This window comes from Salarias fasciatus, chromosome 18 (assembly GCF_902148845.1).
Source record: "Salarias fasciatus chromosome 18, fSalaFa1.1, whole genome shotgun sequence".
NCBI classification, from domain to species: Eukaryota; Metazoa; Chordata; class Actinopteri; order Blenniiformes; family Blenniidae; genus Salarias; species Salarias fasciatus.
In genome coordinates, this window is record NC_043762.1 from 3501412 (window position 1) to 3526237 (window position 24826).

General features: G+C 47.4%; 2 protein-coding genes across 14 annotated transcripts in view; one reads left to right on the top strand and one right to left on the bottom strand.

Moving 5' to 3' along the window:
* Nucleotides 1–7560, bottom strand: part of mbnl1 (muscleblind-like splicing regulator 1) — a 52968-nt gene extending 45408 nt beyond the window's left edge. For 3 of the 13 annotated variants that reach the window (XM_030115372.1, XM_030115369.1, XM_030115370.1), the window contains exon 1: nt 3527–3949. The gene's annotated coding sequence lies outside the window, so the exon portion shown is untranslated. Of the gene's footprint in view, nt 1–2601; nt 2914–3526; nt 3951–7375 lie in introns of those variants that run through there. The other 10 variants (XR_003933453.1, XM_030115373.1, XM_030115368.1 and 7 more) reach the window with 7 other exon arrangements.
* An 8784-nt stretch (nt 7561–16344) lies between these two features.
* On the top strand, nt 16345–24534 carry LOC115405384 (cullin-3-like). The gene is made up of 16 exons (XM_030114949.1): nt 16345–16683; nt 18385–18582; nt 18668–18781; nt 20184–20344; nt 20438–20552; nt 20780–21008; nt 21085–21230; nt 21316–21492; nt 21572–21742; nt 21817–21924; nt 22138–22262; nt 22347–22443; nt 22524–22658; nt 22745–22931; nt 24032–24177; nt 24253–24534. Exons 1-16 carry the CDS (start codon nt 16624–16626, stop codon nt 24382–24384), a joined length of 2301 nt encoding a protein of 766 aa, XP_029970809.1. The 5' UTR covers nt 16345–16623; the 3' UTR covers nt 24385–24534.
* The last annotated feature ends 292 nt before the right edge of the window (nt 24535–24826 follow it).

The following is a 24826-nucleotide window of genomic DNA, read 5'->3' on the forward strand; positions in this document are numbered from 1 at the left end:
CGATACTGCCCGGGCTGACCTTTACGTACACACACCGGTGCATACGTGGACATGTGAGCCGGATCTTTTTGCTGCCTCTTGATCTTTTCCACACTGATAGACACGTAGAGGGCTGCTGCCCCACGTCCCAGTGGACTGGATCACCGCTGGAGATGAGCGTCTCCTGTCGGTTCACAGATAACACATAACTGTGTAAAACGAGAAATTCTAAACACTTGTTTGCTGCTCATTCTGGCCTGTTACAAATAAAAGGTTATTGATTTAACATGGGTCACATGGGCTGCCACAGCAGCGTCTGAGTGGAGGACTGTTATCTCCTCTCAGCAATCATCTCATTTTTAACCCAGTTATTTGTCAACGGATGAAGTAACGAGCTCTGAAAGGGAGTCCTGCCACTGGAACGCAAAACAAACAATGCCTGTTGATTCCCTTGGGCCCAAACCTCTGGAGACAATGAGACCTCTTGTTTAGCATATATGGACGGCGCCACACAAACACACAATGTGCACAAACCTCGACGTGTCCTGACACCGAGTATTCTTAAACTGCTGTGAATATCTGACTGTGAGCCACACTGCATCTTTGTGTTGTGTGTGTGTGTGTGTGCCTGAGGATGTGACCCTAGGAAGAATGGCTGGCCTTATGGCTCGCGGACTGGCTCTTTAACTCACTGTTACACGCGTGCACGACAACGTGGGTCAAAGTGGCGAACATCTGATACCTCAGCACACCAATGAGCTAAAACACAGCCTGTTTTCTATTCATGGAAAATGCACAAAATCCCAAAGAAATGAATAAAGATGTCTGAACAGCTAATGAAAGTTAAAATCATGTAAATCATATGATCTGAAGTCAGTGGTCACGACACCTCCACCTCACTGAACCGGGCGTACCGATTACTGGATCAATGGTCAGAGCGGTGTCGGCGATGACCGGGGTGCGTGAGGGTTACAGAAAACAAAGACACTTTCTAATATCTGGAGAAGTTATGAAAAACTGCACGTTGTGTTTGTGTGTTGAAGAAAACACGTTTTCTCAGAGGTTGGCTTCACTGCAGTAAATTGTTGTTTTTTTTAAGCAGGGCCACTCTTCAGTTGAGTTCGAGTAGTTTCTCTCATAAGAAAACACCGAGCTTCTTATCGTCCCCGTCCAAGGCCGGGTACACTGCAGTCACGGCGTGTCATGGTGGGGGGCAGCGGGGGTCTGAAGGTCGAGGTCTGAATCCCACTGAGGGTCGGCTCACGAACATCATCCAGCTCAAAACTTGTGCCAAATGAAACATGCTAATCCCAACGTGCAGTGGCGACACTGAAGGAGCAGCCAGACATCATCATCATCATCATCTTCATCTATGACCTGTTCTGGATATATAGTTCTGGATATATATTTTATACAGATGCAAGAAATGCTGTTGTCTGAAAAAAATAAATATTAATAAAAAGAAATCAGAAGAAACACATTGTGAGTGAGGCAGTATGAGAAGAGTGGCCGGACCGTTTCACTTTACAGCCGTTTATTGCTCTGTCTGAGCTGAAGAGACCAAGGTGTCAGGGCTGTGAGGAGGAGTCGATGACCGGGGTGAATAAAAACAAGGATGAGCTGTTCGCTGACACACGTATCTCTGGACTGAACGGCGACTGACTCCAGTTCCAGCAGCTGCGTATTCGCGCTGCTGATCAATTCAGATGAAGTAGGCTGAAAAGAGTCAAAACAAAAATCTAGAATAAGAGGAACGGACCGGTCTGATGTCGATGTGAGGACTGATTAAATACTGACGCAGGGACGAAGAGGGTCTGTGAGAGTTGCTGAAGTGGCTTCATAATGGCTTAACTTGGAAAGCCTTTTAGGTCGGGACTGTTTAACTCGGCCAGCTCTGGTGTCAAACTGTTGCTGTGAGGGGATGAAATGTGGTCATAACAGCAGCAGAACATACACAGAAGCTCTGGTGGAAGGAAAGCTCGACCTGTCAGCACACATTCAGCCATGCACATAATCCTGTCTGCAGGGCAGATCTCAGACCAGACGCAGGGCACAGTAATACGGGACAATTTACACCGGGATATACACACACACACACATACGCACGCACACACACCCCTTTGGCTTTTATACCTGCTCTTATCAAACTGACAACATGAAGCGTGTTCCTCAGGGCTCTGCTGACAGTCGACCCGGACCGGAGGCTCAGCAGCGTCTCCACACTGCAATCTGCCACACATCTGCCTGTGTTGCACCTACATGCCAGCAGCACACACACACTGGGGTGTGTGCTGCTGTCTCAGCCACCCCGGGTCCCTCCAAGTCACAACAACAACATTCCTCACCACTGGCCCGACCGCGGACACACCACCGGGAGGAAACCCAGCGAGGCGGAGGGCGAGGAGGGCAGAGACGACCTCTGAAGACCCCTGAGCGCTCATACGTCTGCTTTTCAACAAAACAATGACCAGCTCTTCTTCTGCTGGACAAAAACTACGGTGTGGATCTGTTACTGTTCAGTATCGGCCACTAAAACACAACTAACCACTAAAGGAAACACAAGCATGACGGTATAATCTCAAAAACCCCCCAAAAGCCTTAATAAAGCATCAATCGACTTACTTTCACTCTCGTTTAAAGATCAACAAGTCAAATCCCTCCATTTAGTCGCTCTCCTTCTCCCCGTCTCGCTTCTCCTGCCCCTTCTTGCCCCTCTTTCCTCCTCTCTTCAACTTTCTTCCTCTCTTCCAGTGACTCCCCCCTCGTCAGACGCATGCAAGCACTCAGTCAAACACACACACACACACACACACACACACTCCCACAGACATAGTCACCCTCTCACACACTCTCTCCTCTTGCGACCCGGAATGCTTGGCAAACTTCTACTGTACTGAAATACAGCGCACCATATAAGGTAGCAGCAGCTCCACATGTCACACATCATTTACATACAGAGGGGCGGGAGTTCGCCTTACACAGAACGCACACGTTACAAACACACATGCCCGACCATGCTTCCCCCTCCGGCTGACGCAGCAAGAGACCCAAGACGAGCAGGGGAACGAGATTTTCACCGGCTCCCAGTGAACCGAGCCCTGCAGGATGACTCCCAACATGTCCAGTGTTGAGTCAGACGAAGGGAATGGAAGCTGAGTGGGCGATCTATTGATCCTCTCCGCTGCTTCCTGGAACAACCACGGCCCACCAGACACACACACGCACGCACACGCACACTCGCATAAACACCAGCAGATTTTCCTGCTAACTAGCGCTACCTTCAGGAAGTAGTTGTTGTGTGACTGTCTGCTCAGAGCCAAGAAGGTGTCTCACTCTGTGTGTGAGCCTACGTCTATAAAACAAGTCGGAACAAACAGAAGTTAGGTCCGGGGTCCACGCACCGCAGACAGTGAGGCAAACAATCCGCTTATCCCCCGATCTGCACAGGAGCAGCTCACTTTGGAAAGTGGAGACAGCGGCAGGCGCGGAGAGAAAGATCTAGACGAACCGACCAGACAGCGAGGAGCGTTACGAAGCCAGCTCTTACCTCTCACATTGCTCTCCAGTGTGTGTGTGTGTGCTTCCGCGTGTCGGCTGGCTCTCTACGTGAACGCGTGTATTCAGACAGGCCGCGACAGCAGACCCCCAGGCACCGGCTGGACCATTCTCAGGCAGGCAGGCAGAACACAGCGAGGCAGAGCGACTGGCAGAGGAGGCAAGCCAGTGAATCAGCAGCGAATGAGTGGAGGAGCTGTGCAGAGCTGAGCACCAGAGAGAGAGAGAGAGAGAGAGGGAGGTAGAGAGAGAGGGAGAGGAGGAGTGTTTGTCTGTGCGTCTGTGTGTGTGTGTGCGTGCACTGCAGCGTTGGTTATGTGCGCTAGTGTCTCCCCTCCCCTGCCTCTTCAAGTGGCTGAGCTGGGTTGTGCAGCGCGGTGCTGGCGGGCTGGGCTCCGTCTCTCCTGACTCCCAGCCTCTGGACGGGCTGTCTGCTGCAGGGGAGCGCTGCTCGCTGGGCGGCAGTAGCAACAGCTGTGGAGGAAGAGTGAGGAGGAGGCGGAAGGAGAGCGGGACGGGGCCTGACTGCGCTCGGCATACAGATCCCGCAGTTCTCCTCTCCCTCCTCGTCTTCCTCACTGAAGCTGGCCACACCCCCCCTAAAACAACACCAGGAAGTGCTGGCTCAGTTACAGCAGCACTGCCCTTGTCTATTCAGTGAGGCTGAGGACGGAGAGAGGGAAGAGGCAGGAAGGAAAGACTGGGAAAACACAGTGAGGATAAAAAAAGGGAAATTCGTCATCGGTTAAACGACCGGCTAGGAAAGACTGTGCAGAGTGAGGGGGGGAGCATTCCAAGTTGGTCCATTAAATACAAGCAGAGAGGAAAGACTGACACCGAAACAAGCCAAACATCCCACTTCACGATGTGACGAACAACCTGAAGAAAATGGCAGCTGGAAAGAATGAATAGGCTGAGGTGTGTGTGTGTGTGTGTGTGTGGGGAAACAATTCTGGAAAGATTTGCAGGGACTTTGCGATAGATTAGGTCTGGCTTCTGTCCGGATCCCCCCTCTCTCGCTCTCTCTCTCTCCACCATACTGCTTTTCTGCTGTGGCATGCAACCCTCAGCTCACACTCGGGCCGGCTCCTGCACGCGTCAGAAAAGCATTACACACAGGGCTGCACTACATCAAGCTGCACTGGTCAAGTAAGTGGTTATACAGTCAGACGCTCTGAAATCTGCTCTTCATAAATAGCTGCAGACCACTGCGGTGCGGCTGCAGGTCAGCAGTATATTATTAAAAACAAAATCTATCTGAGAAAACAACCGGATTTCAGATGGTAGGAACTTCCCTGTATTGATGTTGACACAAAGCCTCTGCATACCACAAGCCTTCGCATCCAGGAAAGAAAGCCAGAGAGCCCGAAGAAGCCTCCAAAAATTTGACTTGGACCTGATGCTGTAATATCCGGTAACTATGGAGATAGAGGCCCTGGCATCTGCAGGAATCCTTACAGATTTTGAGCTATGTGCGAAAGCCAAGGTTTGTTTTCTGACTCATTTGCTTTGACTGTGATAAACTGGAATGTGCATTTACATTGTTGCCTGCTGGCAGTATAGGCACATACATTCATAGTGAGAGAGAATCGTCTCATTCCTGTTCTCCTTTCATGTATTTACTGATGCATACATGGGAAACACAGAAAAACATCCCACTGTCTGGACTTTGTAAAACTGTCACACCTCAACTGCCTCTCTGTCTCCGCTTCCTCTATCTCTCTGGAGCTGTTTCTACTGCTGCACAGCTCTGTTTAATACAAAGCTGGTGATAAGTCATCTCTAATTTACACAGCAGCCCCTTAAACCCTGCGTGACAATCTGCGGTTGAGCCCCGGCTGCAGTCCTCGCTCTTTACCTCGCCAATATTCTGGTGCAATGTGCCCTCACAGCGGCTGACGGCGCGCACGTGCTGGCTACCTTGGACAAAAGACATGTGAAAGAGTTCTTTTCTGACAGACAGATGCATTATTGAGCGCAACAGCGATGTGCGAGCTTTGATGTATTTCCAGCCATCAGTCACGGTGATGGAGGACTCTGTTTCCACCCATGGAAAGCACCTTGCAGGAACACACACTGCGTGCAGAGCAAGCTGTCTGCGGGCCGATCGATAGACGGAACGGGTCACTCCAACCTCCAAAATTGAGCTTTTCTGGACCTGTAATGAGGAACCGCGGTGACTGATGTGTGAGCCGTGCCTCCGAAGCTGTGGACTCTCTGTGAAACTCATAGACCGACGTGGAATTTCCACTCTTCTGCTGCAGCTGTACGCCACTGCTTCGGTCTCTGTATCCGTCTTTCAACCTTCCACACTGCCATTACCTTTCAGCTCACTCTCAGTATTTGCAGCATCTGAGTCTGTCTTTTTTTTTTTTGTTTTTTGTTTCCTCGAGCTACCAAATCCCCTGAAGTTCCTCTGACAAACACTTCCAGGTATGACCGCATGGCTGAAAAAGTTTCTTTCTGCAGCTACGTCTGCTCTTCTAGTTCATAACACTGTGAGCTCCGACTCCACGAGTCTGGTATCTCACAGATAGGAGTGATTAGACTGAGGCTTGAGCAAGGCGCTCAAACACTCTAATTGTAACCGACCGAAAACAGGAAGAGGTGTGTGCGCCCTTTTGAATGTGTGGTGTAGTTAAAAGGGGAATTCCACTCTTCTTACACACCAGGTCAGTAAATTAGCAAAGGGGAATACTACAAAGCCTGTAAAAGCTGCCGTAGGGCTTCTCCTGTGGATTCTCAGGGACTTTTGCCAAGAGTCTGAAAACAACCTTTGTAATGCCATAGCAAGATGTATTATGGGTATTGCATCTGCTGCATTGAAAATCCTCAAGTCATTCAATCTATGGAAATTCAGCACAAAAGGAGAGTCAAAGGGGAGTTTGACTCCGAAGTAAAGAATATTCTTGAGACGGTCTTGTAGCTGTTCATCAGTTGGCACGGCTGACCCCTCTCACACCCAACACATCCACACTTTCGTCTCTCTCCCTCCTCCCTGAAGAACGCAACTTTCCACCGTCAGCTTCCCCATCATCTCAGCGCTCTGCTATTTCTCGGCCCTCTGTAAATGACACTGGCTGGCCGATGTGAGCTCTCACTCCTCTGAGGAAATGTCCCCGAGCTTTTCGTATGCCAGACTCCAACCGGTTCATCTATCACTGAGGCCCCAAATACACATTACACTCACATTACAGGCCATCATCACAGCAGCAACTGCACCAGCACGGTCTCAAAGAAAAACCACGCAGCGACATTTTCTTCTGAGATCACTTCCCTGCACCAGAAACAACCCAGCAGCAACACAAAGACCGCTCGCTGCAAGTTTGCAGTCACGTTTCCATTCTGCATTCTTTGTGGTTTTCTGGTAACTTCTTTCCCTTTTGACACAGTTGGAGGAGGCAGGTGCAATTCAAGCTGTCAGAGAGGAAATAGCACGCAGTCGTGTCCCCGCCTGACACCGCTGTGATGTGCGCACCATTCAAGCTCGAAGCTTATCATGGAGATAAAATGGAATGGAATGGAAACACCCACAGCAAAGGGCCTTTCATTTGAGTTCTTCCCTCCAATGGAAAAGCAGCCTGGAGATTTACTGCTGCATACATTACAGAAAAAAAACTCTTCACATATCAAACTCGTAAGCGGACTTCACGCTGAAGACAGAAAACTTGTATGAAAGTGCAGCATGTTTTACTTTCTCTGGCAGATAAAGTTTTCCTCCAAAGAAAGCAGAACTCAGTTTACAAAACAAATGAAGTTATTAATTAACTTCATGAGAAGTCACTTAGGATATTCACACGGCACGAATCCTCCAGACAGACTTTGGAACCGGAGGGCTTACCTGTGTGTCTTTCTATCGCTGACGAGCCACTGGGACAGACGAAGCCGCTTCAACACAGGCCACGCTCTCGCAATGCATTGTGGGACGAATTTGCCTCTTCATTTCTCTCTTCCTCTAATTCTCTCGCTGTGCTCTCTCACACTCTCATAATAGCACCTTCTGCTTGGCAACGGCCATACCGCAAATGTGGTCAGGTTTACAGCGAACCATCACTGCGCAACATCAAGTCTCCATGACAACCAGCCCTTATCTCATTTGCATCTCCTGCTTGCATTTTCTACAAATATGGTCAGCGCGTTGTTCTCCCCGCCTCTTTCTGCGTCCCCTTTTCACAACTTCCCCTTTACCCCCGTTTGCACAACTGTGTGCACACTTTCGTGTGTGATGTACATGTAGACATGTGTATGTGTCTATGTGTGTGTGTGTGTGTGTGAGAGAGAAAGAGAGGAAGTGCCAGTGACATTAGAATAGTTTGCAGGCTGAGAGGCACAGAGATAAGCTGTACAACAACTTTAGAAATCAGGAAGTGGGGTGTTGTGAATGAAGCCTGCCGTCGAGAGATTTGGAGGTAAAATAAAAAAGGGACTTTAAATGTTAGACCCCATTTCCCCCAAAAAAGAGCAGCTCGCCTCAGGTTTAACTTACCCCTCGGAGCGAGCATCGCCCCCCCCCCCCCCCCCCCCCCCCCCCCACCCCCCCCCACCCCCACCCCCGCCCCTTCTGAGTGTGTCGATCAGCCCTCAGTGGAATGTTGAAACAGGCTCCCCGGGGCCGCTCACACAGCTCCACTCAGCAGCACTCAGCACCTGTCTGAGAGACACGCGGTCAATCACCGAGGACGGCAGCCAGGAGACGAGTGGGAGGCACGGCGCACGGTTTCCACCAGGAGAATACACAACGCTGAAGATCACTTCTCAGCACGGGAGAGGAAAACATGGGATGTTCCTGCGTTTCATACTTTAAAACACACAAAGTCTGCATTGCACCAGAGCCCATGTTGCCGGGAAAACGTTGCTAGGACACAACATACTCCAAGCTATAAATGCAATACAAGACAAGAGCAGTATATAGTGCTTTCTATCACTCATTCAGTATTCTACAGGATGTCACGCTTTATATTGTGGCCATTTGTCATGTAAGAAGTATATCTAAGGTTGCACTGCCTACTAAAATAAAAGAATAACTTGTTACATCAATAAATATGCTGCAAAACAATGACTGGACTGCAATAAAAACGAAGGTAACATTCTTTTACATTTCTGCCACTCTTCCTACTGTTGTGTTTACGGTTAAAGCTCCAGGTTCAACTGCTTCTAACAAAACTGATACTCATCAGGAAACATGGCGGATCAACACAGTCTCACATGATGTTGGCGCTAACCTGACAGTCCGGGATGATTTAGCAATGTGTCAGTACCTGACACCCTCCCTGACCCGGGCCCGGATCATTACAAGCTCTGAGGAAGCGTCGGAGGCCGCGAGCTCCACCTCCCTCTCCACCTCACCTCCACCTCCTCGCTCAGAGGCTGTGTGGACTCGGGGGGGATGGAAGTCAGTGAAACCAGGCCTAATTTAGTCTCCGCTGCTTCACAAGCTGCCAGGAATCAGAGTGAGACTCCTTCCCTTTTTAGGGCTCCCGGACACTGCAGTCTGCGAGTGGCACTATTGCATTCCTGACGGCGCTGCGGAGCTGAAGGGAGCGGAGAGGAGGAGAGGACGGGACTGACAGTCCTAAATCTGCTGCACTGATGCCTCATTTCAATAATAGTCCAGTTGTAAAAGTCACACACCAGTAGAATTATGTAAACATTTCAACAAACCACCCAATTACTCACACCGTAAGTTTATTTAACCTGCAAGTTTTGACACTTTTACAACCATCCTATCTTCACGCCGCTCACTCCAGATACAGGCCGGCCTCGTAACAGACTCAGACCAGAGGATCTATCGCCCAGAGTCCCAGCCGCTTGCAATAAAATCACACCAGTAGGACTGCAAGAGGAGAGGACAAATCAAAGAGTCGATACTTAACACTGCGCTACGTAATCTTTAATAACAAACGAACACGTTTATATTTCCAACCTGTTATTTGTAACTGACAAGGTAATACAGAGATGAAAACTGAGCTATGTGTCTTTAACAATGACGGACAAAACAGAAAGAAGCACAAGCACAGCTGCAACTCCATACATGCATGGAAATGATAGACACGTCACTATTTATTGACCGTGGCGGCTCGTGTATTTAAAATAAATGGATTAGAAGAGGATTACTCATTGAGGCGCGAGCCCCCTCACATGCTTGTGTTTTCTCCTCGTGCTGTGGCAGGAAGACCGTGATCTCATAAGCCATGGTATGGAAATCACGACAGGATTATCTATGGCGGCGTGTTGGAGTATCATCTCTGCTCCCACCACCTATGGAGAGCATGGCCGCTGCGTGTAACAAGACCCGGCAATGGCAGACTCACACGGACATAATCCCATTAGCCTGTGGAGGGTCCCTGTCCGACCACCCGCTATAACGAGGAGATAAAGGCTGCTACAGGCCATACAGCCATTAACCACTGATTTCATGAAAGGAATCACACAGGCCTTTAACGTCATCTTGCTTTCTGTACGTGAATAGCGTCTTATGACTGTGAATCGAGCCTCTTCTCTGAATTTTTAACAGTTGAACCTCTTATAAAACCACATTCTTGTCTCAAAACACGACAAAGTTCACTGGGAATCCCTTCAGCCCTTAACAGTGGTTAGCACTGCTGACTCCCGGCAAGACAGTCTGACTCAACTGAGGCTCAAACTGAGCGCGCGCGTGTGTGTGTGTGTGTGTGTGTGTGTGTGTGTGTGTGTGTGTGTGTGTGTGTGTGTGTGTGTGTGTGTGTGTGTGTGTGTGTGTGTGTCTGTCCTGTGATGCACTGCTCACCTGTCCCGGTGAACCTGCTTCACTCACTGTTCCTGGATCCGATCCGCCCTCCTGCAACCTTCACTTAGACAAAACGCACGGTTTTAAAATTTGTCTAATTCATACTCCTCACTGTCACTCGGACTTACACGCAAGAGGAAACAAGTAACAAACCAGGAAACAGCGTGGCGTCTGATTTCATTATTACAAAGGATGCTAACAACACAATGCTAACGCTAGCATCATCACGGTATTGGCCACATGTTAGACTATTTCTAGCCCGGCTTCATAATCCACTGAAGCCTCTTATGAGACATAAAAAGGAACATTTCGTAATGAATCTATTAAATTTCTATTTGCTGCTGTGAAGTTTACCTGCCTTTTGGACGAGTGGCCTGTTGTGACTTTAAGTCGAACACAGGAGATGGACGGGTCAGTTTATTCATCAGTAACTATAGCAGTCTCTACCCTCGCTTACACACCACAGGACTGGAGTCCATTCCACCCGACACCCGATGAGGGCTTTCTGCGATCTTACACAGCAAACACGGCAAAGAAGCTAATAATCCAGACAGACACTCTCGGAGGAAACGGAGCGTCTCCACATCACCTGAGAAAAGCATGTCTGAGTCAACCCTGGGTTGCAGAGTTTGAGGAGAGACACAGAATTATGCACACTTAAAGGTGATTAAAAGGCTGTTTCACAACTTCCAAAGCTTTCTTAAACAGCAAGCGCACTGAACCTGAAGGTGAGGAAAGTGGAGCGGTACTCTCTCTTCGTTCACACTGACCTTGAGGAGACGCACTCAGTCTGCGCTTTAAAACAAACATCACACAGTGAGGGGGCAAATCTACCCATACGTGGATTTAATTATCTCATTGCTCAGGGTTGAGTCAGACTGCATCATGACTCTGAGGGAAAGAACAAAAAAAGTGTGGGTCCAGAGTCCCATCAAAAACATTTTCTATACGGTAACGAGAGCCGTCACTCGGTAGCCTAGCAACAAGTCAACTCCACATGGCACCTATTGTATTTCTAAAACTAGCTATGCTAAGCACCAGACATAATTATATCTCTGCTCGGCCAATCACGTCTCCGGCTCGGAGCCATGAATAACAGAGCGTCCCCTACACAGCACCGGCCTGGGCCCGAAAGTCAACAAACACTTTCTCCGGGAGCGGTTCGAGCTCGGTACCGGATTCGTCCTGCTAAGAAGAAGACAAACAGAAGGAGAGAAAGACAGGGAGCTTTCAGATAGAAGGAGCTGGAGAGTTACAGTGGAGAGGAAAAGGGAAACAAATGCAGCCTGTGATTACTGAGTCATAATGAAGGCAGTTAAAGCGGACTGTGGCTACCAGCTATGTCATTAAAAACTGAGCCAAACGGCAGAAAATCCTTCAGAGAGACGAGGACACACAACACTGGACTGAAAAGGCTCAAGTATCTGACTGGAAGCTTCAGCCACATTTCACACACATTACTCTAATAATGTCAATATCAAGGCGTGCGTTGCCAGCACTCCTCTTTCCAGCCTTGTTATCCTGGGTGTGTTTCGCCCGGCAGCTACCGCAGAGCTCTGTCAAACAGCTCAGTCTCCAGGGAATTATATTTAGATTTTATGACCAATATTAAATTCAGACGACCATATTTTCACCGGGGTGATTTAATATGTGGCCTCGACACAGTGACAAGTTACAGCTGCCATTAAAATTAGATCGCAATGTGTCACAACACATCAGGACATTAGTTTGCCGGGAGGTGGGATCGGGACTGAGATCGGGGTCGGGATTGAGATCGGGATCAGGATTTGGATTGGGTTAAGTCTCTGCCTGCAAGGCGTCACAAACGTGTTGTGAAAACTTGTGTTGCAGTGTGCGGACGTGGCTTCATTAACGTGACTCATCACCACAGTGACAAAGCAGTTTCTGACATCCCAAGACGAAGGCGGTCCGGCGTCGCCCGGCTCCACGGAGTCTTCCTCAACATCCACAGACAGCAGCGAGGGACCTTCAGACGTGGCATGTGCCAAGTAACAGAAACATCTCCTGTTCTTCTGTGCTATTTGTTTTATTTAGCACCTCTCACAAAGGGAAGTGACACTTTCTACACTTCAGCGTGACACTTCCAGTTAGTCACAGCCTCATTCTGTTGACGACAGGTTCATCTAAACGCTCACAGACTAGTCGGGTTACAATTTAACCATTTTCACAGCTGAAGGCAGTAAAAATACCATCGAAGTTTTGGCTTTTTCTGAACCCTGAGCTCAGATAAACTATCATAATATTTTTTCTGCTCCATCTATTCTGGCCGGGTCAAAGTAGACAAACGGCTGCTACATTTCTGTGATGGAAACAGCAACATTCAACATGAATGATGCAAACACAGAAGAGCACCTTCTCAATCCTCAGTAACACATTTTTTTGAATCATCACAGTCACGTCCACACCTACCGGTAATTTAAAGTCACTAAGTCGCCCCAAAGACATGATTTGTTTGTGTAGCTGGAGCATGCACAGGCAGAACATGCAAACTCCACACAAAGCCTGAATTCGAACCAGGGATGTCTCTTGGCGAGGGCAGAGAGCTAACCGATTCACCAAACAGAGTCAGGACAGAGTCAAATGATGGCTAACAGATCTAACATCATGCAAAAGTTTTTGCATCACTTCTCAGGAAGAGTATTCAAATAAATGGAAAAGTGAAAGTTCTCTAAACCTGCAGGATGAGTGTTCTTCCAGAGGGGAGGAAAGCGTGTGATGCTGCACGCAGAACAGCCTGACCCCTCTCTCCGCTCCCAGGATATTTTCTCCAGGCCTCCCTATTGGGATTCTGGTAGCCTACATTCCCTGCCTCAAGGTCGACGGCGGTGGCAAATTAAATTACTTGTCCTGTTTTGTCGTGTTGGCGCCAGGTCAACAGCAGCTCGGCTAAAATGATGAGTGCGGGATTCTGAAAGGCGCTGCATTCGTCCTGACCCTCTGGTGTCATGTTTGCAAAGCAAGTAGCAGCGATGAAAAGAGCTGAAATCAAAAGCAGCGTATTAAATTCTGCCTCTGTAATCACTTACGAAAAAAAAAAAGAAATCAATTACCTGTGCTTTCAAATGCACCACTTTATACTGTCGTCCTCTGTGCTGCTGATGGAGGATGTCATGTGCCTGCACATGAAGAGGAGCTGGACTGCATTATGCCTAATTTTGTTAAAGTCATACAACAGTGTGCGCCACCTGCTGGACATCTGAAACACCACATGTGGGACATGAGCTATGTTGCTGTTGTGGATGATTCTGCTCCTGTTTATCCAACCAGACTCGCATCAGGCCATTTTAAATTCCTCTTCACATGTTTTTCTCCCTCGGTCTGAATTCTCACAATCACAAAGTGCCCCCGTCATTCAGGCATCTCTGCAGCAGCGTAGGGAGTTTATCGGCCGGCAGCAGAAGTTGTTATCAGCAGACAAACCGCTCACACACTGAGCTGAGGAACGGGAGGAACTCAGAGCATGTAATGCGGTGTCAAAACACGGCACATGTACACAGGAAACCCGATCTGATGGTCGGGTGGGCTGTCAGAGGTGTCACACAGATCTGTCTGCACTTTCACCCACCGAAGACACATCAGATCAACGAGGCAAACGTCGCATTGGGTCAGATTCAGCTCTTTTACTGCACCTCATCAGATAAACAATCAAAAAAGAAAAAAAAAAGGTACCTGAGCTACATGATGAACCTCTTGAGCTCTGGCCTGCCTTGATTATAAGAAGGAACCTCGATGACAAAATCACATGCCAATTTGTGACATTCTTCTACAAAACAGTGAATTCTGCAGTCTTTTCCTTCAGTACCAGTGAAGTTTACATCCTCTGCTCTCTGCTAGTTTATGTGACATAGTTTTCACAAGCTAGGAAATGTGAGGCAGCACCGTTCGCTGTAATGAGAGATAGAGACTTGGTAAGTGTGATGGAAGGGGTCAGTGAAACAATACGGCCCTTCCTGGTGTTGGATTACTGTGTGAGCATGATGCTGGACACTAGAGAGCAGCAGAGCAGCACACCAAACACACCGCAGCTCCACACACTCCAGCATTTTTACTGAAAATCATCGTCTTTTAACCATTTAGACCAAATCAGCTAAACACTCGTTTTGCTCCATTTGCTCAGTTTTGACCATTTTGTTCGTTGAGAAGATTTAAATTTGTGTGCACATTATTTTTTTTTTCAATTTCTGGAGATTTACTGGTTTTACCATTAAAAGAGGAAATATTTTGGATATAATTATTCTTGGTGAGCAGATATTCAATAACATTAAAACACGATGTGCATATTTCAAACTGAAATGAGAAGGCCTGGATGCCCAGTCAAGAATATGCTAAAGACATGTAAAAGCCATGACCATTTTTATATTTATAACCAAATAAAAACCAGCCTGAGCTCAAAGAAGTAGTTCACTCCATCATCTCCACAGGCTTCTCAACCACAGGCTGAACCTGTCCCAAGTACCGATTGTTGCTTTACATTGACAGAAGGGATAAATATTTAACAGGAGGAGAGAAAGTGGAAGGCATCAAATCACTAAGAAGAAAATAACACTCGGTCCAACATGTGACCCCCCACCAACAACAGCCTGATGACAGACTAAATAGCTGCTTCTGATTGGCTGTTTGTCGTGGAACACTTCAGGATAAACTGAATGAAAAGCAAAAGTGCAGAGGCAGAATGTGTGTTTCGGGGTGACTGTTGTCCTTCAGAGAGACTGGGACCATGTGGGGGTAGCGTGATCAGCATGATGGACAGCCAACAGAAGATCATCCAGGTGATCACTGCCATGCAATGGGAAATCAGAAAACTGCAGCTAGAGAACATGGGACTGCGGAGGACGGGTGGAGCGAAGCTCCGAAAGAACGCAACGGCTCCCACCATCTCAGCAGAGAGCAGAGGTACGCTCACATGTCAGGTTTACACACAGTAAACTGACACAGAATACAGCAAACACTCTATCATGTAATCCAAAACAGGAAGAACAATGATTTACTTTACCCAGAATTATTGTCACAGCACTTTTAAGCTGTTATGTCAGTGTGACAATAGTTACTTTATGTGTGCATCTCTGATTTTATTATTATTTTATGTTCATGAACATAGTGTAATATAATCTTTAATGAGTTTTCCCTTTTAGCACTTTCTTCTTCAAAGGGCCTTTGGACAGGTCATCTATGAATTTGTTGTTATGTAGTTCACATCTGGATAGATAAAAAAAGTATATATATATATATATATATATATATATATATATATGTATATATACATACATATATATCACTTTAACACTTTTTCCTGCAAGCATATATGCACACACACAACAAAGAGCCACATAATTACTATAAAGCCTTGTACACTGTTTAAATAGAGAATTTTCCTCAGGATGGAGTGTTTTCTATTCATTCTAACATATAAAAGTACTTTAGGCTTTTAAATATTTTGCTGATTTGTTGAACTATGTACTACGTACTATTTGTGCATAATCTCAGCTTGATTATGCACACGTTTTCTTTGATGCGTCTTCATCAGCAGTCCTGAAGTGTATTTTTCCAATCTGTGTGTTTATGGATGTGTGTGTGAGTCTTTACAGCTCGATGCTTACGCTTTGCTCTCGTGCAGAAAGCGTCGTCATGACAGTGAGGAGATATTCCGTCTTCCAGCCGTTAACACAACTGCCGGAGGGAACTGACGGGACTGGAAAACGGCAGAAAAACTCTCGTTAGATGGAGTTTGAGGGACTCTGGACACGCTGAAAGTACCTGAGAGCCATGAGTGAAGGACTTGAAGACTGGGACTGGCCACTGATACCAGCTGGCCTCGAGAACTATGTTCCTCCTCCAGACGTGAGTTTCCACCTGACCTCAGCAGACATCACCTTCAAACCGTGTGTTCTTCTGTCCGCAGCCATTCCTGTTTGTTTATATTTCCTATTATTGTTACATGGATTTAATAAACTGCCCCCGTGCTTTCTGAAAACATGTGGTTAACCTGTGGATGCACCTGTACTTGTAGTCTCGTCTTGTCTCGCGAGACTTGGGGGTTGCGCAGTGGAGAGCAGCCGTCCGCCATCATTGACACAAGCTAACGTTAGCCGCCTGACAACAACAACCGACACCCACCGGCACGCACCGGGACACACCGGGAGGGGGTCACCAGCGGGAGGGGCTCAGCCAGCGGGAGGGGCTCACCGAGCGGCGCGGTCCCTTTCCGGACGCAGCCGCCGTTCATGTAGTCTTTAAGCCAACTTGGGGAGAGTTGAGTCGCGTCCGCAGGCCCGAGAAGCTCGAGTCGCCCGCCCTGACTCACCATGTCCAGCCTGAAGAGCGGCACCAAGAAGGACACCAAGATGAGGATCCGCGCCTTCCCGGTGAGTTTCCAACGGCGAGCCGCCCGTGAGCCCCGGACCGGGAACCGCGGCACTGGACCACGGGTCTGCCAGCTAGCCGCTGTCCGCTCATGAGCGGCTCAAGCCGGGGGCAGCGGCCCTGCTGAGGCCGGGGAGATGAGCGTGCTGGGGCCGGGAGAACGAGCCAGACCCTTCGGACTTTCAGGAGTTTAATATGAAGTGTTTGGGAAGGCTTCATGGGAGCTAATGTTAGCACAGGGAGGTGGGCCGGTGTGAAGAGGAGCTAGCTCAGCTCCAGGCCTGCTGCTGTTAGCTGACTTCGGTCTGACAGCAGCTGTAGGCAGGCTGCTAACACACAGCTCTCCTCTGGCACGGTGTTAGGATGGTTTCAGAGGACATCACCTCAAATCAGCTGATCATAACGTCTCACGAGGTGACACACAGGTAAACACAGCCCAGGAGTGTGTCCTGCTAGCTGTCCTCTGAAAGGTGCGGCTGCACCAGTGGGACTGGGGACCGGAGACTGAACTGCATCTTCATGAATTCAGAGATGTGTTTTCAGTAGTCTGCAGACTGCAGCCTGTCTCTTCACATGTATCAAACAGAAAAGCTTTTTTTCTGGAGTCCGGTTTTCTGTGTGGGTGTGTGATAGAGTGAGTCAGAAAGCAGACTATTTACTGAAGCTTGCTTTGCTTTATCCCACAGTGAGACGGTCCAGTATATAAGTAAACAATTAACATACTCGGTCTGTGATTTATGCAAGGTGTTTGTCTTCCCATCTCTCTCTCTCTGCATCATTGTGACTGGTATTCATCACTAAAAAATGATTTGCTGTATTTTACCAGCACACAACACAAATGATTTATAGTGCTGCAAATTCAGAGTAGTTTATTTTCACAGCAGTAAAAATAGAAAGCATTCAAGCAAACTTAACTCTCACTGTTAAATCCTACTGCCCTGTAACCAAAAGGTGTCACCTGAGCTGTTATCGTCATTACTGTGTGGTTTCATGACAGAATACTCAAAATATAGTGAACAAAACTGTTGTTGATGTGCATCTTTCATGACACCATATTAATTTGACCTATTCTGAGTAAGCCTTTGAGGGAACCGGACCATTTTTCAGAAATGTTATAAGAAAGACATAACAATTTGAGTCACTGTCATCTAGTTATGACTTTTTATTCCTTGTTAAAAAGATGACCAGGCTCTGCTCAAACATCACACTCTGTTCTGTGCTTCCAATCAATAAAATGTATCATGTCTTTTAAAAATCATTTCTTGGCCGGTGTTCTGTTTTTTGCAAGCACACGAAAGACACCAAGATCTCCATCACAATGCATTTTTCAGGACATCATTGTTTATCATGGCTCCCAATGCTCCCACATGTGTTGTGACTGTGCAACAGCCGCCAAATAACGGGTTGGCGTTTTGTCCATTGTGATTATTTCGTTGGCTCAAACATGTACGGGCTGTGCATTTCACTGAAGCTTAACGAATTTTAGTTCTTTACATTTGTGTAGTGATATCAGTTAAACGTTTGATCAGAAAGGTGGAGGTATTTGCCTAAAACATGACGTGACGTTGAACAGAAAAACCCAGGCGTCCCTGGTATTTTCAGAAAAAGGCAAATCACATGTTTAACGTGTACTTGCAAAACATGTAGCTAAAGCCAGACAGTGGAAACTGAACATCTGTGCTCCTTCCTGCTGTCTCACACAGATGACAATGGATGAGAAGTATGTGAACAACATCTGGGACCTTCTGAAGAATGCCATTCAGGAGATTCAGAGGAAGAACAACAGTGGACTGAGCTTCGAGGAGCTGTACAGAAACGCCTACACCATGGTACTCCATAAGCATGGAGAGAAGCTCTACACGGGCCTCCGGGAGGTCGTCACCGAGCACCTCATCAACAAAGTAAAGCAGCATCTCCTACCGTTCATCTTCTGAGCAGACGATACAGAGAAAGTCCAGTATTAACGTGGCGCATTTGTGTTTTCAGGTGCGAGAAGATGTGCTCAACTCTTTGAATAATAACTTTCTGCAAACACTGAATCAGGCCTGGAATGACCATCAGACTGCCATGGTGATGATCAGAGACATCCTCATGTACATGGTACGCACGCCGCGCCGTTTGGGATTTGTGTGAGCTGTGAGGAAGTTTCAAACATGATAGAGAACGGGACGTTCCCAGGCTCGGTGGTGGTAGTTTGTTTGAGAATGGGGGACAATAAAAAAAATTCTTTTCCATCCTTTGCAGGACTTTAAGGTTCTGTTTTATTTGTGGACCTAACAATGAGACTTTGTTGCTGTATTTATTGGTTTTGTGGAAAAAATTGGCAAGAATAGTTGCCTTACCTTTGCCAGCACTAAGTCCTCGGTGTGTGTGTTTGTGTGGGCGTGTGTTTGCGCGCGTGCGTGTGTGTGTGTTTGTGTGGGCGTGTGTGAGTGATTGAGCCCTTGAGATAAGCAGTAGTGAAGGCTAAACAATGGCACAGTCAGTTTGGAGGCTGCAGAGCTCTCCCGGGGTTCTTTTGTTGGGAACTCTCCTTTTTCCTGTCCCACTTCACCCTGGGCCGGCCGCGCTCTGAAACCGCCGCGAGAGCTGCCACCTGCTTTCACCTGCTTTCACCTGCTGACTGGTGGCCGTCAGGTGGATGGCAGCCAGTCCCACCGTTCTGTTGCCGCTAAGCCGAGGTGGAGGGTGGCAGCGCCGCTCTCTATAGATGATCCTTAACTGTAAATGTCTCTGAGGGGTGTAGTGGTCACCACCTGCTGCAGGTCCTTCCTCTTCCTCTTCTATGTGGCTGGAAAACCACGGCATCAATCATGAGGCTCTCCTATGCCTGACTGATCTACTGTATCCAGTAAACTAGCAATAACACGGCAGGGGAAATCACAGAATACAAGAACACACACTGTAGTAGTCAGCGCTGTTTGTAACACAATTCTACAATCAGTGTTATATAACTTATTAAATCGTAGGGCACTGAGGTGTAATTGACTTTTTTTTAGTTTTGCATTTTTCAACGGATTTAGTTGTGTGGATATATGCGGCTGTGTTTGTGTCCTCTGATTTTTTCATCCTTGTTTATTCATGGAATTTGAACACATATTTTTGAGGACTGAAGCAGCTGCTTTGTGAAAGGTTTGCTTCTTAGTCAAGGTCACAAAAACAAGCAACTTCTGATGTGAGACTTCAGTTTCCAGTCTGGACTGATTGGTTGATAATCCTCAATGTTTTTCTTCATTCACACCGTCAGCAACTGTCTCTGAAATCTTGAATCCAGTGATATAATGATCTCCCTCGATGGAGGGAGTGTATATTGTTTTGACTGTGTTTAACAGATTATTGGCTCTTAATGGTTGGCAGTGGATTTACCTGTTTTTAATGATCTGTGAACACACACACACACACACACACACACACACACACACACACACACACACACACACACACACACACACACGCGGTGCTTCCTGCCTCCTCTGTTTCATTCTCTCATCTCATCTCACAGGACAGGGTCTACGTTCAGCAGAACAATGTGGAAAATGTCTACAACCTGGGCCTCATCATCTTCAGGGACCAGGTGGTCCGTTACGGCTGCATCCGAGACCACCTGCGACAGACGCTACTGGACATGATCGCCCGGGAGCGGAGGGGAGAGGTGGTAGACCGGTACGCTCTCTGGCTCTGGTTGGGGTTCAGCATGCAGCAGGCGCTTTGTTTTTACATGTTTTGATCTTTGTGATCCGTCTGGACTTGTTTCAGGGGCGCCATCAGAAACGCCTGCCAGATGCTGATGATCCTCGGCCTGGACGGCAGATCTGTGTACGAGGAGGACTTCGAGGGTCCTTTCTTAGATATGTCGGCTGAATTCTTCCAGGTCAGTCTTTGCTTTTCGTTCAAGCCGCTGTTTGCCATTTGTTGGCAGGTTATGTCGATTATTCAGATCATTACATTTTGTGGACACTTGGTGGCAGTAGTAGAACACAGGACTGATCTGTGGAGAACACACAGTTCTCAGCAGACTCACTTTAAAAGAAAAACCCTGATATGTTCATCAGCTAAACTAGAAAACTGTAATTATATCCAGTAATGTCTCTTTTCCAGATGGAGAGCCAGAAGTTCCTAGCAGAAAACAGTGCCAGTGTGTACATAAAGAAGGTGGAGGCCAGAATCAACGAGGAGATCGAGCGAGTGATGCACTGCCTGGACAAGTCCACCGAGGAGCCCATCGTCAAGGTGGTGGAACGGGAGCTCATTTCCAAACACATGAAGACCATCGTGGAGATGGAGAACTCTGGCCTGGTCCACATGCTCAAAAACGGCAAAACAGACGGTAAAAAGCACCATGAATGTTTTAATCAACTCAACCTTCCACCTGTACTTTCTCTGACTCCATTTCTTGCTCTTAGACCTCGCCTGTATGTACAAGCTGTTCAGCCGAGTGCCAAACGGCCTAAAGACCATGTGCGAGTGCATGAGCGCCTACCTGAGGGAGCAAGGCAAAGCTCTGGTGTCGGAGGAGGGAGAAGGGAAGAACCCTGTTGACTACATCCAGGTATGTCCATCCACCAGGAGAGCTGAGAGCCTGTGAGTTGCTGGTTCCTGTCCCTCTCAGCTCGCCGTCTCTGCCTCCTCCACAGGGCCTGTTAGATCTGAAGACCCGGTTCGATCGATTCCTCCTCGAGTCCTTCAACAACGACAGACTCTTCAAACAAACCATAGCTGGGGACTTTGAATATTTCCTCAACCTGAACTCCCGCTCCCCAGAGTACCTGTCGCTGTTCATCGATGATAAACTCAAGAAGGGAGTCAAAGGGGTACGTGGCTCCCGGTGTTTTGGAGTTTTGGTGCCTTCAGACTGTGCATTGACTCTCTCCTGCCGTCTTGTGTGATCAGTTGACAGAACAGGAGGTGGAACTGATTCTGGACAAGGCCATGGTGTTGTTCAGGTTCATGCAGGAGAAGGACGTCTTTGAACGGTACTACAAGCAACATCTGGGCCGCCGACTGCTCAGCAACAAGAGCGTCTCCGACGACTCTGAGAAGAACATGATCTCCAAGCTAAAGGTAGAAGACAGAGAGCGGCCCGGCGTCGCTCTGCAGGGAACCTGAGCTGGCTGTTGTGTGTTTCCCCTTTGCAGACGGAATGTGGCTGTCAGTTCACCTCTAAACTGGAAGGGATGTTCAAGGACATGAGCATCTCAAACACCACCATGGATGAGTTCAGGCAACACTTGCAGACCACGTCGGTGAGGCAGAGAGAAGCGCCTGATCAATCATTTCTGAATGAGAAGCGACTGTCGTTCCATTAATATTCAGATCCTGTCTGGTCCATGAGGTTAATCTATCAGGTTTCAATCTGGGATTAGAATCGAGAACAAGTCAAATTGTTATGTAGTAGAAATGAGTGTATTTATTTATTATCCTTAAAGGATTTTAAAGTGTTCATGTGTTGTTTCCAGGCCTCTCTGAGTGGTGTGGACCTCATAGTGAGGGTCCTAACAACTGGTTACTGGCCCACCCAGGCCGCCACGCCTAAATGCACCATCCCCCCGGCACCGAGACACGCGTTTGAAGTCTTCAGAAGGTATTACTTTTAAATGACTTCTTTTTCCCATGCAGAGAAAGTCCCCGTCCCATCTTCGCTGTGGTCGCTGCTGCTGTCTTTCAGGTTTTACCTCGCCAAGCACAGCGGCAGGCAGCTCACGCTGCAGCACCACATGGGCGGAGCCGACCTCAACGCCACCTTCTACGGAGTAGTTAAAAAGGTAGAGGCGGTGTGTGAAGAGCCGGGCGGCTGGGGCTGTGTGGGGTGTCGGGACGCTGAGCGTGGACTCTCCGTCTGCAGGAGGACGGCTCGGAGGTGGGCGTGGGCGGCGCCCAGGTGACGGGATCCAACACTCGGAAGCACATCCTGCAGGTCTCCACCTTTCAGATGACCATCCTCATGCTCTTCAACAACAGAGAGAAGTGCACCTTTGAGGTGGGAGCCTTTCCCTTCAGATTAAACTTCTGGTTTCTACTGAATCTGCTCTAACAACGCAGTTTGTTTTTGCCTCCGTGCTGCAGGAAATCCAGCAGGAGACGGACATCCCAGAGCGAGAGCTGGTGCGGGCGCTGCAGTCCTTGGCCTGTGGGAAGCCAACGCAGCGAGTTCTGACCAAGGAGCCAAAGTCCAAGGAGATCGAGAACGGCCACGTGTTTACAGTGAACGATACGTTTACCTCCAAGCTGCACAGAGTCAAAATACAGACAAGTGAGCAGCTCGCTGTCACCGCCCAGCGCCACAACACCAAACAAGCTAGTTCCAGTAGTGGAAACGTCTGAAGGCTGACGTGAAGTCAGAGCAGACAGCGTCAGTGTTACAGTCACCCTCTCATATATTGTAAACAAGGAAATGATAATAATCCTGCATTTATATATATCAATCCCCCAGAAAACTAAAGCAACACATTCCCTTGATGTAGAAGATTTCATTTTGGTGTATTTATTTAGTTTATCAGACAGATTCTTTCCTGCTGACAGTTTTTCACAGTAAGATTTTACCGCATTTAGAACAACTAGACTAAGTTAATGAAGTGTAGGCAGCAGTAATTACACTAATGTTTCTCTGATATTTGGATTATTTCTGGACAGTTTGGTTGACAGACTTAGAGAAATAGACACCGAGGTTGCATTAGACTTTCTTAATGTCAGTCACGCTTATTAACTGAGTCCCAGCAGAAGATTTGCCCTCCATCATCCAACCTATCCTAATTATTATTATATTGGAATATTGGAATAATCTGGGAACAGACCTCTGTTCTGACCTCTGTTTCCCCTTTTGTCTCCTACATCCTGGAATTACTCCTACATAGAGAATGGGCCATTAGCTCTGTGCATTGTGAATAACTTCATCTGTTTATTAAGTAATACCTGAATGACCTTTTAAAATCTAATGATTTCTGAGCCTTGTAATGAAGCAAGTGAGTTTATTTGACAAGTTCCTCAGTTGTTCTTGTTTCTTAAAAACCAACATTCAGTTAATGGTTATTAAAGAGCATCACATTCTGTTAGAAAAGCACTAACTGATTTACAACTTCTGAACTTGACTTTAAAATGTGTCTCCTTTTACTTCCGCTGTTTCTGACTGATGCCTAGATAAATGAAGAAGTGACACCTCATTGAACACTTAACTCATAACACTAACATTGATCCTCGCGATATCCATTTAAATACATTTTAAAGCTGTACATCATGAAGTATGCACAATTTTAGTCAGCTGTCTACATTTATCTGAGAAGTTATTAGGAGTGAAAAGCTCACAGTTCAGTGCAGATTCGACTGTTGAAGGTTTTGTGTTCTCCGTCCTCCCAGTTACCGCTAAACAGGGAGAGTCGGACCCAGAGCGGAAGGAGACCCGGCAGAAAGTGGACGACGACAGGAAGCACGAAATCGAAGCGGCCATCGTCCGAATCATGAAGTCGAGGAAGAAGATGCAGCACAACGTCCTGGTAGCAGAGGTGAGAGGTCACGGCGTCTCGGCGTGGGTCGTCCCCGTCGAGCCGTCCTCTGACTGCCTGTCTGGGTGTCTGCAGGTGACTCAGCAGCTCCGGGCGCGGTTCCTCCCCAGCCCCGTGGTCATCAAGAAGCGCATTGAAGGACTAATAGAGAGAGAATACTTGGCCAGAACGGCAGAGGATCGTAAAGTGTACACTTACGTTGCGTAGAAGACGGACTGTGGACGAGACTGGACGATGTTTTCCTTTTCTTTAGTTTTTTTTTTTGGACGGTTGTTACGCATGAACTGGAAGTTTGTTTTAAAGATGAGAGCTGGAAACCTGATTCACCATCCCGTACACAAACATGAAAGTGAAAAATAAAACATCCTTTGCATCTCCAAGGTGATTTACTTTTTTTTTTTTTTTTCAAATCTGGCCCAGTCTTCCTGTTCCTGAGTTTTAACATGGATCAATCCAGCTTCAAGCTTTTCACTGTTTTACCCTCGTAGAGATCAAATTTGAGAAGAATCCCTTGGGAAAAATGTGAATGCACCACATTTTTTTTTTTTTTTTGTTCAATACTGTATAATAATGAAATTATTAAACTGCGAATGTGGATTGTTACAAAATCGGTGTTGCTGCTTTATTGTTCAGTAGAATCGCTCTAACT